General features: G+C 32.5%; 2 protein-coding genes across 3 annotated transcripts; both read left to right on the top strand.

Annotated features, from left to right (window-relative positions):
* Window positions 1-3,999: 3,999 nt before the first annotated feature.
* LOC114398074 (probably inactive leucine-rich repeat receptor-like protein kinase IMK2) lies at window positions 4,000-5,765 on the top strand. The gene has a single exon (XM_028360211.1). It carries the CDS (start codon window positions 4,284-4,286, stop codon window positions 5,457-5,459), a length of 1,176 nt encoding a protein of 391 aa, XP_028216012.1. The 5' UTR covers window positions 4,000-4,283; the 3' UTR covers window positions 5,460-5,765.
* A 5,351-nt stretch (window positions 5,766-11,116) lies between these two features.
* On the top strand, window positions 11,117-14,592 carry LOC114400609 (pentatricopeptide repeat-containing protein At2g30780-like). 2 transcript variants are annotated; one of them, XM_028363136.1, is made up of 3 exons: window positions 11,117-11,594; window positions 12,071-13,204; window positions 13,336-14,592. In XM_028363136.1, the coding sequence occupies exons 1-2, from the start codon at window positions 11,199-11,201 to the stop codon at window positions 13,187-13,189; spliced, it is 1,515 nt and encodes a 504-aa protein (XP_028218937.1). In that variant the 5' UTR covers window positions 11,117-11,198; the 3' UTR covers window positions 13,190-13,204; window positions 13,336-14,592. The 2 variants fall into 2 exon arrangements, with proteins under 2 accessions (XP_028218937.1, XP_028218936.1); XM_028363135.1 differs by having other exon boundaries at window positions 11,118-11,594; window positions 12,071-14,592.
* The last annotated feature ends 2,374 nt before the right edge of the window (window positions 14,593-16,966 follow it).

Genomic DNA, 16,966 nt, shown 5'->3' with positions numbered 1-16,966 from the left:
ATGATCATACACTGCCAATGTAAAGTTTTACATTATCGTCCAATCATAATTCATTATTAATATAATTTTTAAAGTAATTATTATAAAAATTAACAAATTTATTATATATGATGAGTTGTAATTAAATGATAATATAAAAAAATTTACTTCCTTACTCTCATAAAATTTTACCTTATTGTTATATCATTTTAATCTTGTATTAAATTGATCATTTTTCCAAAATATTTCCATTAAATCCTCTATAGTATGCATGTTGTCATTCCAAAAAATATATTCTAGAAAGCAACGTAATAACTTTCAGATTTCTCAAGAAAATTTTAGAGCTAAACAAATTGCAAATATATAAAGGAAATTCTCAAGAATCAGATAACTATTTTCTTCAAGATTTATATCAACATCAGAGAAAACAGTTTGAAGAGACTGAAGAAATGTTTATAGTTATTAGGGAAGATGCTCTCCTATACAAGATGCACCAACACGTTTTTTGTCCTAGTTTTGCTGGAAATAGTGTTCTTTTCATGCTGAGAGTGTATAATGATGTACATAACCAGCACTAGATTAGCATAATTGTCAATCAATTCCTTTTTCTGGTGCTCATGACCAATCACTATTATATATACAAGTAATTTTATGGGTTTTTTTTATTTCTTTAAAGGATAACTGCGATAAAGTTAATTACATCTTTAAGTAGCATTTCTTCTTGGGCTATTGGGAGTTACTTACCAAACTCTTAGCAAACATTTGGTTTCTTTGGTGTTAGTAGCTAAAGATGATGCTAAATTTTTCGTTTTCATTGTATTATTTGTATCAACTCAGTACACCTATTGGGATATTGGTATTAGCTACTATCATGTATATACGTATGTCTTGGGACCAGACCAACTAAACCCATACGTACTTACGGTACCCAAGTATGGCCTTATTTATATAGGTTCGAGGTTGACACATGTTCCTCAACACATCTATAACTAATATAGCGGGATTGTTTTTGTCATGTTCTCTAAATTACTAACCGGGTCCAATGTCTACATTTACGAGAAATTATTAGATAATTCAGCATTACTATCAATCTATGGTCCTAAATTCCAATCAATCTCTACAAACATGTACTGTATTTGAATTTTTTAAATTACGAGAAAAATAAATAACACTTAAATAGGAGTACATGTTATATGAAAACTCATGAGAATTATATGATTTAGAATTACCTATTACCTAATAATTTCTTAACATTTACGTGTTTCCTCATGCTCCTGTTTGGCATATATACGAGGCACTTTCCTCCATCACCGTATCTCTTGTCCAACAGATCTCAAAATGAATTTGACGATCCTAAATAATTATGAGGCTACTGAGCAATAATACAATTTGTAATTGTTTTGCGTATTCGTGAAAATACTTGCACTTGACGTAATGGGCTCAAGTAGCAAGAAAGATTCACTTAGAGTATTACGCTGAATAGCAATGATGTCCGATACTCCTTTTACACTTTTTATTTTTTTTGTTAAGAATATGCTATAGCTTTTATTTTGTTAAGGAAGAGATGGAGAGGGTCAGAGAGAGATGGGCATGTTCAACCTCCTTTGTATTGGGTGATTTTAAAAAAATTAAACCAATCAATTCTCATCTTATAATAATACGAGTAAGTGTGTTTAAACTTATTTATTGAAATAAATGTTTATTTTGATAAAATAAATAAATTTTTATTTTTTAATGTATTTGTTTAAATTGTCTCTGTTTAAAACTATTTTATTTATTTTAAGAATCATATCATATTTACTTCTTAAAAAAATACTTATATAAAAAAAATTATTATTTTAACGTTATTTTCTTTAAGTTTAAAGAAGATCACCATTTTTTTTTTAAAGTTTGACTTGAGTTTTAAGATTGCAAACAACTTGGAATGAAAAAAGATTGGACTCACAGTCACGATAGTTTTTACCTTGTACCCTTACCTTTAAGTTCATAAATCAAATAATGACACATGGATATTTTTCTTGGAGAAGTTCTTAAACATCATATTTTGTACATTAAAATAAAATTAAAAGTTTTGAATTAAGGTAAAATATAAGAGTGTTAATCTCACCTTATTTTATTATTCATCTTTCTTCTTATTTATTCTCTTTCAACTCAAACAAACAGACCTATAACTTAATTATAGCATAGCTTTTGAGTTTGACCCAGCTAAAAAAGACCTAAAAACTTTTTAGCAGAAACAAAAAGCCAAGAAAGAAATTAACAATTCAGGGGAAAGGAATAAACTTCCCCATATAATAAGCAGGGCACTTGATGAAAATCTGATTCTGTTATGTTGACTCACAATCTTCCTCTCCAAGAAAGAGAGTTGAGCCACATACCCACTCTACTAGACAGTAATTGGTGAAAAGCAGAATATGGGAATTGCGAAACAAGCTTTGGAGCATGCAAATATCTTGAATTGGACGCAATTGACTATGAGTCTGTTAGCACTGAGTTAGTTTGAGCTGACAAATCATCTTCCTCCGTTGTCCTTTCATACAAAAGAGATACAATGTGTGTTTTTTTTTTTTAAAATATAAATTATATTAAATCCAAAATGATACAACAATAAATGGGGCGTATCTTTCGCTAGAGAAAATAAAAAATCTTCCTAATACAAGAAGGTGTATATCAAGATGCTAAAGCAAATGCGACAAGTGCGCTTGTCTATACATAAGAAACTTAATTTTGCTAACAAAATTTATTACAGAAAATTGATAATCTTTAAAAATCAATTTATTTCTCGACTGCCAGATGCAGTAGACTGTTATTACTATAGTCAGACAACAAAATTTTCTTTGAACACCTTATGTGAATATGCTCCTAATTAAAGAGTTAGTAATGTGCTCAAAAGAAGTAAAACCCTACAGAAATGAGTCAAATCACGAATGTGAGTCTAAATTTGGAGAGATTTCCTACAAGAAAAGAACAAATGAGACTCGACCTCATTTGAACATACTAACTAAAGAGTAAGCAATCGATTTCTTTTATACTAAGTAAAAATATACTAGCTAATTGATTGGTCCCTTGCTTCTTCTTTTTTTCCCATACGGTATAGGTAGTAAATAATTGGCAATCAAGCTCGGAGCATACAAGTTACAACATTGTGTTTCAAGTTATAGTTGCTTGACTTTATGAGTCGTAGTTATAGTTTTTTTTTTTTGGCTTATTTATGAGAGACTAATTAATGATGCTAGAAGACATTCATGTAGACCCAAGGGAGCTTACGTTGTTATGTGCAAGTAGTGTGTAAGTTACAGTAATAAAAGAAGCGAAAATGTTTGGTAACATCAAAAACGGAAAAAATAAATTTGTTTTTGAATGTATATTTTTAAATACTAGTATATAACGTATGTGTGTATGAATAGCTAGCCTTCATTAACAGAAGGCACCCTTTCATTGATTGAAAGCATTGAACCGTGTTCAATGATCACCACATCCTTTGATAAATAACTGGAAGCAAAACAAGGTACACAAATTTATTTCTGTGATGAGATTTTTGCTATCCAGAGAAACAGGACAGATACCCTTGCTATTCACAAGAAGCATGTGAGTGTGAGCTCGACAAAGCCATGGTCTTCAGCATGAACTGAACTGAAGTGGGTGAAACCGAATCCGATCCAAATCACTTTACCTTCAACTGCTTAGCTGTCACTCCTAGACCGTGTCCCAACAATTTCAATTCACCATCTCTTCGTGCTTTTTATTTATTTATTTATTAAATTAATCTTATATCTCTTATAAATAATGATTAGTAATGTTTACATTTTACAATAATAATAATATCTAACGCGTCACATTGTAAATAAAATTAATGTGTGAGCCGTTTAACTAGTTAACCATCAAGATTGTCAGCACCTAAAACGTACACTTGGAGCCTTGGAGTCCAGGTAGGATCGGAGAACCGTTTAAGACGAAGCTGCTTAATTGAAAGTCCAAAGCAAGAAAGAATGACAAAATTAGCGTGCACTGTGCAATTAAGAAACAGTATTATAATTTTGCCAGCCTTAGGCATTTGTATTTTAGCCAAAGGAGAGAAAGTGTGTGGGTGTGGGTAGTAAGTAGTATTTGCAAAGAAAGGCTTGTGAGAGAAGCCTAAATGATGAAAAGCAAACACAGATTCAGCAAGGAATTGCTTCTCTTCCAAGCTAGCTATATCTTCCGCCATTAAAACTTTCACACCATTTCTCACCAGAAAGGCAACCCTCAACCCTCCCTTCTCCCTATTTAAACCGATCGCCACCACTTTTTCTCTCTAACTTCCAATGGACGACGTCGCTTTTTACTCTCTGCTTTTCCTGTGCTTCTTTCAATCGGTGCGAGGGATTTTGGACCCCAACGATTTCCTCGCTCTGCAATCAATTCGGAAATCCCTTCACGATGTTCCCGGTTCCAATTTTTTCTCCTCCTGGGACTTCACCGCCGACCCCTGCAACTTCGCCGGCGTTTTCTGCGCCGACGACAAAGTCATCGCGCTCAACCTCGGCGATCCTAGAGCCGGTTCTCCCGGTCTCACCGGAAAACTTGACCCTTCCATTTCCAAACTCTCCGCTCTCGCAGACTTCACCGTCGTTCCGGGAAGAATCTACGGTCCTCTCCCTCAGTCTCTCTCTCAGTTAAAAAACCTCCGCTTCCTCGGCCTCAGCCGCAACTTCATCTCCGGCCAGATTCCTTCAGGTTTAGGTCAGCTCCGGAATCTCAGAACAATCGATCTCAGCTACAACCAACTCACTGGAACAATCCCTCCCTCCATCGGAGCAATGCCGGAGCTAACAAACTTATTCCTCTGCCACAACCGTCTCTCCGGTTCTGTTCCCTCGTTCGCTTCCTCTTATTCCCTAACCCGGCTCGAACTCAAACACAACACTCTCTCCGGTTCGTTCGCAGAGGATTCTCTCCCTCCTTCCCTACAGTACCTCTCTTTATCATGGAACCGGTTTACTGGACCGGTGGACCGGCTATTAACCCGGCTCAACCGGCTCAACTTCCTGGACCTTAGTTTAAACCAGTTCACAGGCCCAATCCCGGCCCAACTATTCACATTCCCTCTCACAAACCTCCAACTCGAAAGAAACCAGTTCTCGGGTCCAATCCAACCGGTTAACGAGGTGACGATCCAGACCGTCGATCTCAGCTACAACCGGTTATCCGGTGAGGTGTCGCCCATGCTAGCAAGCGTGCAGAACCTGTACCTGAACAACAACGGCTTCACAGGGCAGGTTCCGGGTAGCTTCGTGGAGCGGTTACTGGCGGCGGGCATTCAGATATTGTATTTGCAGCACAATTTTTTGACCGGAATCGCGATAAGCCCGACGGCGGAGATTCCGGTGAGCAGCACCCTGTGTTTGCAGTATAACTGCATGGTGCCGCCGGTTCAGACGGCGTGCCCCTTCAACGCCGGCAAAAGGAAAATAAGACCAGCGCAGCAGTGCAACCGCTAAAACTGTGTGAAAGTGAAACTGAAGCTTGGTTCAGTTCCATTAAAGCATTTACATTTCACTAAATTATTAGTATACTACATTCAATTCACATCAGTTTCGCCTTTTATAAGAAAAATCATATTGTGTATTATAGATGTGAATTTATATTTATCTATTTTTTTCACCCCTTTCATTCATTTTTATGATGTGAATAAGAGGATTGTGAAATGAGAATAATTGCAACACTGTAGCGCAGACCGGAGAGTTTATAATTAATGTAATATATTCGTGTACAAATAAAAATTTGTGTCATCTCATGTTATTTTATTTTTATAGTTATATCATTTGAACATTACATGCTCTATGCCAATTCTCTAACTTAACAAGCTCTATATTCGCTTGGCGCCCAAGGTAAACCTTACAAGTATTTGAACATTATGTATAATTATTTGATTTTTTACTACATGCACATATCAAAAAATATTTTTAAAATTGAAAGAACAAATAAAACTAACTCGCCATTGTCCTCAATTTTATGACGGGAAATTCTTCCCTGTATTATTTTCCAACATTTTTGGTTGCCAGTCAGGAACAATTGATGCATGTTAGATAAAAGGACCCAACTAGAAGATAAATATAAGTTCAAGGGTTCAAGGACTTAATTAATAATTATTAAATGATTCAGAATTTTGTGAGAAAATTAAATGTCCTTATTATTCTCTTTCTAATCCTGCTAATGTGTTATAAGATAAGCATTAAACAAAATAATACATTTAAAATGTAATTATATTCTGCCTTTTCTTCAATTAGTAAATAGGAAGTTTAAAAAATAATGGTGATGATGACCACCGTGTGTAGGTCATTTTTATTTAACAAAAGAAAGTGTGGCAATAATAATCGTGACAAAGAATGAGTTTTAAAAAATAGAAGATAATAAAGAAAGACAATTGACAAAGAAAAGATTATGAAAGACATTTAAAAAAAAAATCAAATTAATTTTTAAAACGAAAACAAAAATAATAAAAGTTTTAAACTAATAATTACTGCATTTATTGCCTTTGATAATTTTAATTTTTTTATTTTTTTTTTACCCATATAGACCTGAAATGAAATGTAAATTTGTCACAAGTGGTAGAACTGACCACATGTAAAGAGTGAGAAAAAATGTTAGGGAAAAACGAAAATCTTTGATTAGGTAGCGTTCACTATTGGCCCCATGCAAAGGAGAAGAAAAAAAAAGTAAGCAGCAGTTCAACTACTGCACTCCAATGGTGGCTTTTCCCATATGTATCATTGTCATTTGTCAATTACCTTCTTAGATTGCATGATCTAGTTGTAATGTTGTAAGTTTTTCCTTTTAGATGCATACCTGTATCTAAACAAAACGTCTTCCCCCCCTCCACGCGAGTTGGATACATATTAAAATTATAAAAAAAAAAAATCCATTATAATCGGTTTAGTGATGGGAATTTAGGTAGATTGTATATGCAATTCTAAAGTTTAAATTTTAGAGCTGTGATTGCATATAAAAAATTAATTTCCTTCCTTGAAAATTACAATTGAGTTGGATAGATTAATCCGAATTTGATTCAACCCATGATCATTCTTAAATATTAATCGTCACATTGAATTATTTTAAGATAGTTATTAATTGATGTTCTTAAAACATTGATCAAACTAATTTTTTTTGTTGAAATATACAAAATTATATTATTCATAATTTTTTTATTTTTTATAATTTTCATAATAAATACTAATGGAGATCTTGGTCTAAATCCGGTGATTGCAGAATTTGAAACCTAATGATGTTCGATACGTCACATGAACGATTCTTTTTAAAAACAGTTTTTAGCGGAATCTTGTTTTAAACAAGATACAACACGAATGTAACATAATACTGGCCGTTGTAACTAGAAAAAACAACAAAGCCATACTGCACAGGCTTTTTTACTGTTCATAGTACTGGTGGTAATGAATTTGGTCGACAAGACATTACCGTCATTATTCTTACAGAATTGTTTACATTCCATATTTTGTTCGTTTTCCTTTTCAGAGCAACACCTTCGCCTTTGGGTCAATTATCACTTATCGGACTTTAGTGTCAGTATGCATGCTAAGGTACCCCTTTGTGCCTCGTGTAGAAATCCTCGCATGTCACAAAAGAAAGAGGAAGAAACAAGTTTTATTATACAAAGATGAACATGCATTGATAAATTATGGAATTCATCATGTTATTTATTTACATGTACTCTCGTTATTACTTATTAGACAAAATTCAAATCCCTTTTGAGTGACGAAGGAAAAAGGTTCGGAGAAGCAGCAGCTATCACACACGTTTTTGAAAATTTATCAAGGTCTATCTATATATAAGTAACCATACAATCATTCATGAGTAATGCTAATACATATTTTGAAAAACATGGACATTACAATGTTTGAAGTTAAAAATGAACATAGCAGATGTAAACATTTGATCACATTTTGTGCATATCCATAAGTTTGAATCCCTGGTCTTTACTACTAAAATGTTAGAATTTTTTATTTTAATAATTAATTTCAATTAATATTATAAGATAATTATATTAGTTATTTGTCATTAATAATTTTATTTTATATAATCAAATTAAGTGAACTCATTAGACAACTAAATAAGATGATATACACTTAAATGATCAAATGTTAGTGTTGTTGATCTTATTATGTTAACAAACACTATAAGAATACTATGATTCCCAATATATTCAATCATCATTGTTCATGATTTCTCCTACAATAAGTCTGTCACACATAGTTTTTCTTCTTCCCACCTATACAAAGGTCTTATTAAAGAATAACAACGATGCTCCAATTAAGAAAGAACCATAATGTCATTGTTCATGATTGTAATGGATAATTGCAAAAAATCTTACAACAAATGTCAAAAAATGCTTAGATCAAAAATCAACTACAGATCCAAATATTTTATCTAATTCCTAATAATTAAACATGTTATCGATCTTGTAGCTTTTGATAAATTATCCTAAATTATAGATCTTGTGAATTTTTAGCTTCCACATAAACAATAAAAGATTAAAGATATTCCAACTATCAAAATGAAATAACTTTCATTTCCACGGCTATGAATAAGGATAATATCCTCAAGGTGCATGTCCCATTCGAATCCCTGCTAGGTTGCCTTTCGGCAAAGCTGATCACAGAAAAACAATATATATCGTACGTGTATTAGAAATAGAATGTTTCCTCTTCACTAAAGAACAAGCTAAAAGGGACAAATTAATTAAATTGCTCTAGTTGTCTTGTCAGACTACTTGTGGGACATATATAATTCTGCAGCAGGTAATGAATTAATGATAACCAAATTAAAGCAAAGAACTCTGATATTTATCTCAGCCTATACTAACTCAGTTTCTCTATTTTATTAACCTTGATGATAATGACAATGACTAGTTCCTATGTCAAAGATACCAGTAACTCTCATGCAACTAGCAGACGAAAATTTAGAGACATGCTTGGTTTGCCATTTGATTATAAGCAAAGGACCATTTACAGGCAAATTAAAAAGACGACAACAATCACCGCTGATGAAAACCCTCCCCATCCCGAATTAGATTCTCAACCTGCCACTATACTTGAATTTTTAGTATTAATATTATTTCTTAAAGTATACCGCAATATATATATCAGAATTGCTCTTTACAAGTTTTCATAGTATGGAAGCATTGAATAATTTTCTCATTTTCAATATTAGCAAAAATCTCTTTCTATATATAAGTATCCAAACAATCATTCATTCATTTCCATATGATTTTGCTTACAATTTTCGATGACATTCATAGCAGAGAAAACTCTTCCAGTAGTTACAACTGCCACAAGTAGTATTAAAACTAACTCTAAAAGCAACTACACCAACTGATCAGGCATCTTTTCTAGTCTTCAAAAACTTATAGAAAGATCAATAGTCCCTCCTAATTCTGAAATCCATTCTCAGAGCACATATTTATGAAATTATTTCAAATTGACTATCCATTGCCAAGAGTTCAAAAAGAGAAAATGTTGAAAGATAAAATTAAGTACAACAAATCAATTTCTCCGTATCAAAAGTAGAAAATTAATGAATCTAAGTTGTCATCAATTACTCTATAGAATAAGTCAACTTGAAATTACGTATATTAAAAGCCATTTTCAACTTGGATCATGGGTTTGGTTTATGTCCCACACGGTTGTTTTGTTATCTTTTGCATTTTAATATATTTAGGGTGCGCTGCAGATGATTTGTAGGTTCAAGATAACAACCTTGTTGGGATGCCTGGACCCAATGCGATACCTCTAAACGCCCTTCATTTAAATAAAAAATAAAACCATTTTGCAGCTTGAACATTTTTGTGTTTCATAATGACATTTATAACTCATATTTGGAATGGCAACATTATATGCCAACCTCCATCTCTCATATTAATAATTTTTTTAAAAAAATTGAAATTAATTTAATTAAATGGATAGACTAAAAGAGATAAGAGATTAAAAAAAAATTACCTAAAAACACTATTGTTGAAGGAAAAATTCTTAAAAATACTCTTATTAAAGAGTAACTCCTAAATGCACCTTCATTCAAAACGTTATAATTTTTATATATAAAAAATATAATTCATATGTTTAAAACTATTTATATTTATTTATTACAAATTTTAATTATGTAAATAAATATTTATCTTATATATTCCACAAAATAAAATACTGTACTAATTAGATAATAAAGCCTTCTAAAGGTTAACAAAACTGTCTCACTGCAAGGGCACAGGAATAGGATTAGATTTTGAATAGGAATTTTTTTATGAAAACAATAATAAAGTTTACTTTTTTTAATTTATAGTTTATAATAGAAACTAATTATTATGTAATATTAATATAAAAAAATTATACTATTAACCAATAAAAAATATATAATGTTTATCGTAAAAATTAACACAATTACATAGGCATTTGTTGTTTGGTTAACAGTTTAAACTACACACACTATTTTCTCATCACTTATTATAATCATCCTCTTCCATAAAATAAAAAAATTATAATCATCCTCTATAAAAGACCAGGAATCATCTTCTAAAATCTGCATTCCATTTCAACTTACGCAATTGTCTAATCGTCTAGGAGGTAGGGTTGTTTGGTTTTTTTTTAAGATTATTAAAGAGAGAAAAAACGTAGTTAATTAAAAAACTAGGGGTGTTTGGTTTAAGGAATGTTTTCTATTTTTAAAACTGATTTAGAGGGATAAATAATCAAATTCATTGTTGAAAGTGTAAAGAGATAAATTGATCTTTTAAAGATGAGAAATTTATATTTAGTCTCTGTATGTAAAAAGTATAATTAACAAATTAACTTTACAGACTAAAAGAAATTGATCTATAAAAATACAACTTATAACAAGGGAATTAATTTGTTATATTTTGTTACATTTAAGGATTAAACTTGTATTTTTAATTTTTAAGGAACCAAATTCTGCGGATGTTTGGAGCAAAATGAAATTTACAAAAATATTCAAACCCTTCCTTTTGTAAAATTAAATTTATTTCAGAATTCCTTGGTCACATTTGGAATTGAAATACAAACATGGAGTTAGGCTTGTCAAAATTGTGTTGAGTATGACATAATGGGATATGGGCTGAAAAAGCCGAAGCCCAAAAATAAGTAGAGGGCAGCATAGTAATGTGTCTGGGGTTTTCTTCTGCGTAAAACCCTAAAGAAAAATTTGAGCATCTGACAATGAGGCGAGTGTGGAGATTCTCTTCCGACGCAACAAGGCGAGCTCAGTTGTTGTTGCTCTTGCAATCCCATTATTTCCATGGATTCTCAAACCCCAAAACCACTCCCTCTTTGGCCACGGCGCTATCTCATCATCGCAATCTCAATTCCGTGCCAAACGCATACTCTGACCTCATTCCCTTGTTCACTGCCAAGTCTTGCTCTTCAGCCAAAGAGGATCTCATCAACAAGGCCTCCATTCTGAAGAACGAGCTCATACGAGAATCCAGCGACTCTGCTAGGGTTCTGAGCATTTTGGACGATAATTCCGACACTTTGATTCAGCGTCACCCCGATGGATCTGTGTTGCTCAGGCTTATGAATCAATTGAATTCAAATCCTTCCCTTGCCCTCCAGGTTCATTTTTTATCAACTCAGTTTAAAATTAGTTGTTTTTTTGGGTTTTGCTTATTGCTTCCTAATTGCATGATATAATAATAATAGAGAAAACAATAGGCTATGCACTGACCGAATAAATGTTGAAACTGTTGCCATTTTGTTTTATCATCAACTCAATTTAAAAATGGTTTTTAGGTTTTTTGGTTTTGCTTATTGCTTCCTAATTGCTCCTAATATCGTTTGTTTCTTTTAGTTTCTCTGTATTAGTATCTTGAAAATGTTGCTATTTTGTTTTTTCTTCTTCTGTTTGATTTTCGATCAATCCAGTTTTGTTCAGTTAATATTGGTTCACTGAAACTTATATTATTGCAAAAAATGAATGAATAAAACTGGTTTTAATGGTTTGGGTTTTTTTTTTCTGGTGTCCTAAATCATAGTTTGTGGGATTTGAAAGTGACCCTCTTTCTTTTTGGATTGTGTTGTTTAACATTCAGGTGTTTAGTTGGAGAAGAAAGAGATCAAATGTTGAAAACCCTATGGATGCGTATGAGTACTCAAAGGGTATAAAAGCTGCAGGTAGATCTGGGAATGTTGATTTAGCTGTTAAGCTCTTTAAGGAGGCTGCTGTCAAAGGTATCAAGACGACCAGCACTTACAATGCGCTTATGGGTGCTTGTATGTCCAATGGTCTTGCTGATAACTGCCAGTCCTTGTTTTGTGATTTGAAGAGGGATCCAACTTGTGATCCTTCTATTGCCACGTACAATATTCTTCTATCTGTTTTTGGTCGCTTGATGCTGGTTGATCACATGGAAGCAACATTTAGGGAGATACAAAAGTTAACCTTCACCATGAACATCTGCACTTACAATCACATGATTGCTGGATATATCACGGCTTGGATGTGGGATGATATGGAAAATGTGTTTCAAATGTTGAAGAGGAGCCCTGTTGAGCCTAACATGAAAACCTACATGCTAATGCTTCGTGGGTATGCAAATTCAGGTAATCTGGAAAAGATGGAAGAGATATATTCCTTTATAACGGATCGTGTTGATATAAAGGAAATTTCATTAATCAGATGTATGATATGTGCCTATTCTAGAAGTTCTGATGCAGATAGACTTAAGAAGATAGAATTATTGTTGAAGTTTATTCCAGGAAAAGAGTACAGGCCATGGTTAAATGTTTTATTGATTAAACTCTATGCCAAGGAAGACTGGTTAGAGAAAATGGAGAATGCTATAAATGAGGCATTTGAGCATGGGACTTCTATAACAACCAAGGGTATTTTGAGATGCATAGTTGCAACTTATTATCGATACAATGCAGTAGAAAAGCTAGAAAATTTTGTGAGACGTGCTGAAATCTCTGGGTGGAGTATCTGCCGATCCGCATATCATTGTAAGCTAGTCATGTATGGGTCACAGCTGCCCTTAATGCATAATGTCCTTGAGGAGATGGAAATGGTCAACCTTGAATGCACAAAGAAAACATTATGGATAATGTACAAAGCTTACATGAGAAATGGCCAGAGTTCCATGGTTTTAAAAACATTGGGACAAATGTTCAAGCATGGTTATGAAGTTCCTTTGAGTGCATTTCCATCATGAAATATATTCCCCGAGGTGCACATGATGTTTCAAATGATATTGTTGAGTTGATTCTAAGTGTAGAAGTAGAATTAGGAAAACTTCTAACCAGCTCATAGACACAGATGTTTCATCCACGTGAATAGATTTTAAACTCCTCATTCCAGGTTCTACCATTCGAGTTGTATCTGGAACATTTTCAAAGTTTGCTCACACCCACAAGAAGCTGAATTACAAAACCAAAACGGTGAATTGTTTCTGTAACAAGAATTAAATAGCAGTGAAACATGTAAATTATGTGTGAATTAGTGGATCAAGTAAGTATGGAAATTGCCCCTCCCTTTGAATTGACTCAACTAACCTTCTTAATGCAGGTCACTTTGCATTTTACTCTATTTGGAAAAGAGAACATAGTAGACATAGATGTCATTCAAATACTGATAATTGCTCCGGTGACAAATTGATTCTGTAGGTTCTCTTTCCTGATTGTATGATTCACATTTTCTGCAGTGCTTTTTATAAACATTCATATACATGGCATGGAAAAACGAAATAACTTGAGGAGTTGCACATTGCATGCTCTTTCAGCCTTTTGCATTATTTATTGCCAAAGCACATTTTATGAAAGAATTCCCAGAATTTCCTGTCTCTATAAAGGGTACTAGAACATAGTGGTGATTGAGACATCGAATTAAAAAGCATGATTTGTGCTGCCACTCCAAATAAGTAGAGTAGAATAAGTTTTCTTATACATTTTGTAAATGCTAGTTGAACTATGTTTGGAAGAAAGAACTTTGTTTCATCATTCATTGGGAGCATGAAGGAATTGCTGTTTCCTTGTGTAAGATGAGAGATACTTTTATCATGCAAGAAAGACACAAGCATGTCTCTTTTATTGCTCGTTGACCTTACTGGTGGCCTGCTTACTACTCAAGACTTTGTATTGGGGTTTTACTATTGCACACTCCTCTGGATATTACTAGACAGTATGCAGCTGTACAAAAACATCTTTTTTTTGTTGTATTTTTATCTGTGTAGGTAATTGTTTTTGGAAGATACCAAAGTGTATATTGGTTATGGCTCGAGAAGAGATCAAAGCACAAGGTAGAAGATCTTTTGATCTTCTGGTTTCATGTGCAACGACAAGGAGATCATTGAAATGAAATTCAGAGCTTTGACCTCAAGGTCAATTACTTCAATAATACGGCTGATCCTGAAACCCAAGCTAAAGAAGTAGTACAACAGGATTGCCCGATTTTTGGAAGGGTGCTTAAGCCTTAAGGGGTGGCAAATATTTCAGGTTTTGGAGCTTGAAACTAGGGCTGCCTCTAGAAGTCCATTAATACCTGTTATTCACTTCCGTGAAAAGTTGTCATTGGATAGATCTTATTAATTTCAATAATTTTATTGCTATTTTTATCTTATTGATTTTGCCTAGCATTTATGTGTTGGTCGTATATCTATCAACATATTTGGAGTATGATGGTGTCTTTCCATAAATAGACCATAAATAGGTTCTTTATTTTGTACTGACGCTTCCTAAAAGAAAGGAACCATTGATTCAGCCGCTGTAAAGATTAATCAAATAAATGAAAAGTGACAATATATATATATATATATATATATATATATATATATATATATATAAATCTTTAAAGGTCAACTAAATAAGTCTTATCCCTACTTATAAAACGGATGGCTAGAGTGAGCAGTCATATATATGTCTTTGGAAACATGGAATATATATCAAGATGAAGGAATCAAGAAATATTATATATATTTTATTATATTTATTCCAAGAAATGTTCATTACCGATTTTTTTTTAAAAAAGCAAAATTAGTTTTAAGTGTAGTTAGCATGAGAAAAGAAGCACCATGGTAGAATATGGAGCCCGAGAAGCATTCTGCTTTCCAGCATCCACAGTTATGTATAGAGTCGTGTTTGGAAAGTCATTCTACTCTCCTTCAACAAATTTATTACGCTTTCTAAGAACAGAAATGTAGAAGGAAGAGAGGATTTGGATTCACGTTACGTTCAAGTTTCAACTTGCGTGAATATATAAACATACATCAAATTTCTTCTGGCTACAAGAGGCGGTTCGGTTAATTCGATTCATCGAATTGGATTATACTATAGTAGTCTGCTTTGATAAAAAAAAAATGATTTGGTCCAATTTTATTTAGGTTAAATATTATTTTTTATCCTTTATTTTATTTTCTTTGTTGAATTTGATTTTTTATCTTTTAAAAAAGTTATTTTAGTTTTTTATGTTTTTAAAATGATTTCTTTTAATCCTTCCATCAATATAGATTTAAATGTCATTAATGATTTTAAGATATTGGGGATTTTTTTCTGAAGATATTGATGATTAAAAATTGTTACAAAACAATTTTTTTTCTTTTAGAAATATCTCCATGAACACATCGAGAAGATTGAATGTGAAGAGAACTAGAGAAGTAGACAACATCAGTGACTCCATCCCCTGCAATTACATTCTAATAATAATAAAAACTTCAACTAATAATCATTTTCTGGTCAATACGGTTCAATAACAACACTAAAATATCGTAGTGGCTACTCCAAAACAGAGTCAAAACACTCACAACAGCAACTAATAATACAAAAATTTAATTTTATAGCATGTGTAGATACATATAGAGAGCATAGAAAACTAAGAATATTTTGAACTCAGTATATAATGAAAAAGTGAATTAGATAAAATGAAAACTCACACAATCACCTATCTTACTAACATAGAAACACCCTTGACCAGAATACATATAATCAAACCCCATTTCTAATGATATCAACAATAAAAAAACTCAACCTTCCATACATTGTAACACTACAATGCATCTATTTAATACTATACTCAAGGAAAAAAAAAATGCCATCAGCACATAGCTTTAAAGTTCTTCTCCAAACCTTTGGATATGGCACTATCCACCTTTCACCAAAACGTCCTTCTGATAGGATAAAAAATATTTTTTAAAATTGATAGATTGAGACAAAACTCTAATTTACAGTATATAAAAATTTAGATAAAATATTTATAAGGAAATGTATTAACTAAAAAAAATCATTTAGTATGCTTTAACATAAATAATGATGCAATAATATATCTTTCAAATCTAATTTAGAATATAAATTTTAGAACCGTCCATATGTATCCTATTGATCTGAAGTTCAGACCCCTGGATCCTGCAGAACCAGGCTTCTTTCCTTTGCTTGTAAGTTGTAACTTCCAAAAGGTTGAGGTTGGTATGAAGCAGGGCCGGCCTAAGGCCGAAGCAGCCCAAGCAAGGGTTTAGGCGCAAAAAAAAAAAGCCCCAAAATTTTATTTTTAATACTAATATACCTAAAAAAAATATTGTAAAATTATATTTTAAAATTTATTGAAAAAAAAATTAAATAAAATTAATTACGACAATTTAATCGATAATTTTGTAACACAAAAAACTCAAAAAACTAATTTTAAATAAAACAATGATAATTTTAATAAACTATTTTATGAGTAAATAAAATATTTTATTCTTAAATTTGCTTTAGGCCTCTCAAATCTTTGAGTTGCTCCTCGTATGAAGATTCAGATCCTTGTGCATCCTTATAGAACCTGTCTAAGACGGCCTATCAAGGATGAAAACAGGGAGAGGATGAGGAAAATCAGTGTTGTATTTCCATCAGTGTCCAAGCCTGAGTTCTGAGAGCATGTAGAACTAACAGTATAAGGAATGCTCTAGGTGGTACTTCTTTAAGACACAAACCTATTGATTTTGATCTTATCAATAAAATTAAGA

Source organism: Glycine soja, chromosome 19 (assembly GCF_004193775.1).
Source record: "Glycine soja cultivar W05 chromosome 19, ASM419377v2, whole genome shotgun sequence".
In the NCBI taxonomy this organism is placed as follows: domain Eukaryota; kingdom Viridiplantae; phylum Streptophyta; class Magnoliopsida; order Fabales; family Fabaceae; genus Glycine; species Glycine soja.
Note: the sequence above shows the minus strand (reverse complement) of the source record. Positions and strands in the feature narration are given on the sequence as shown.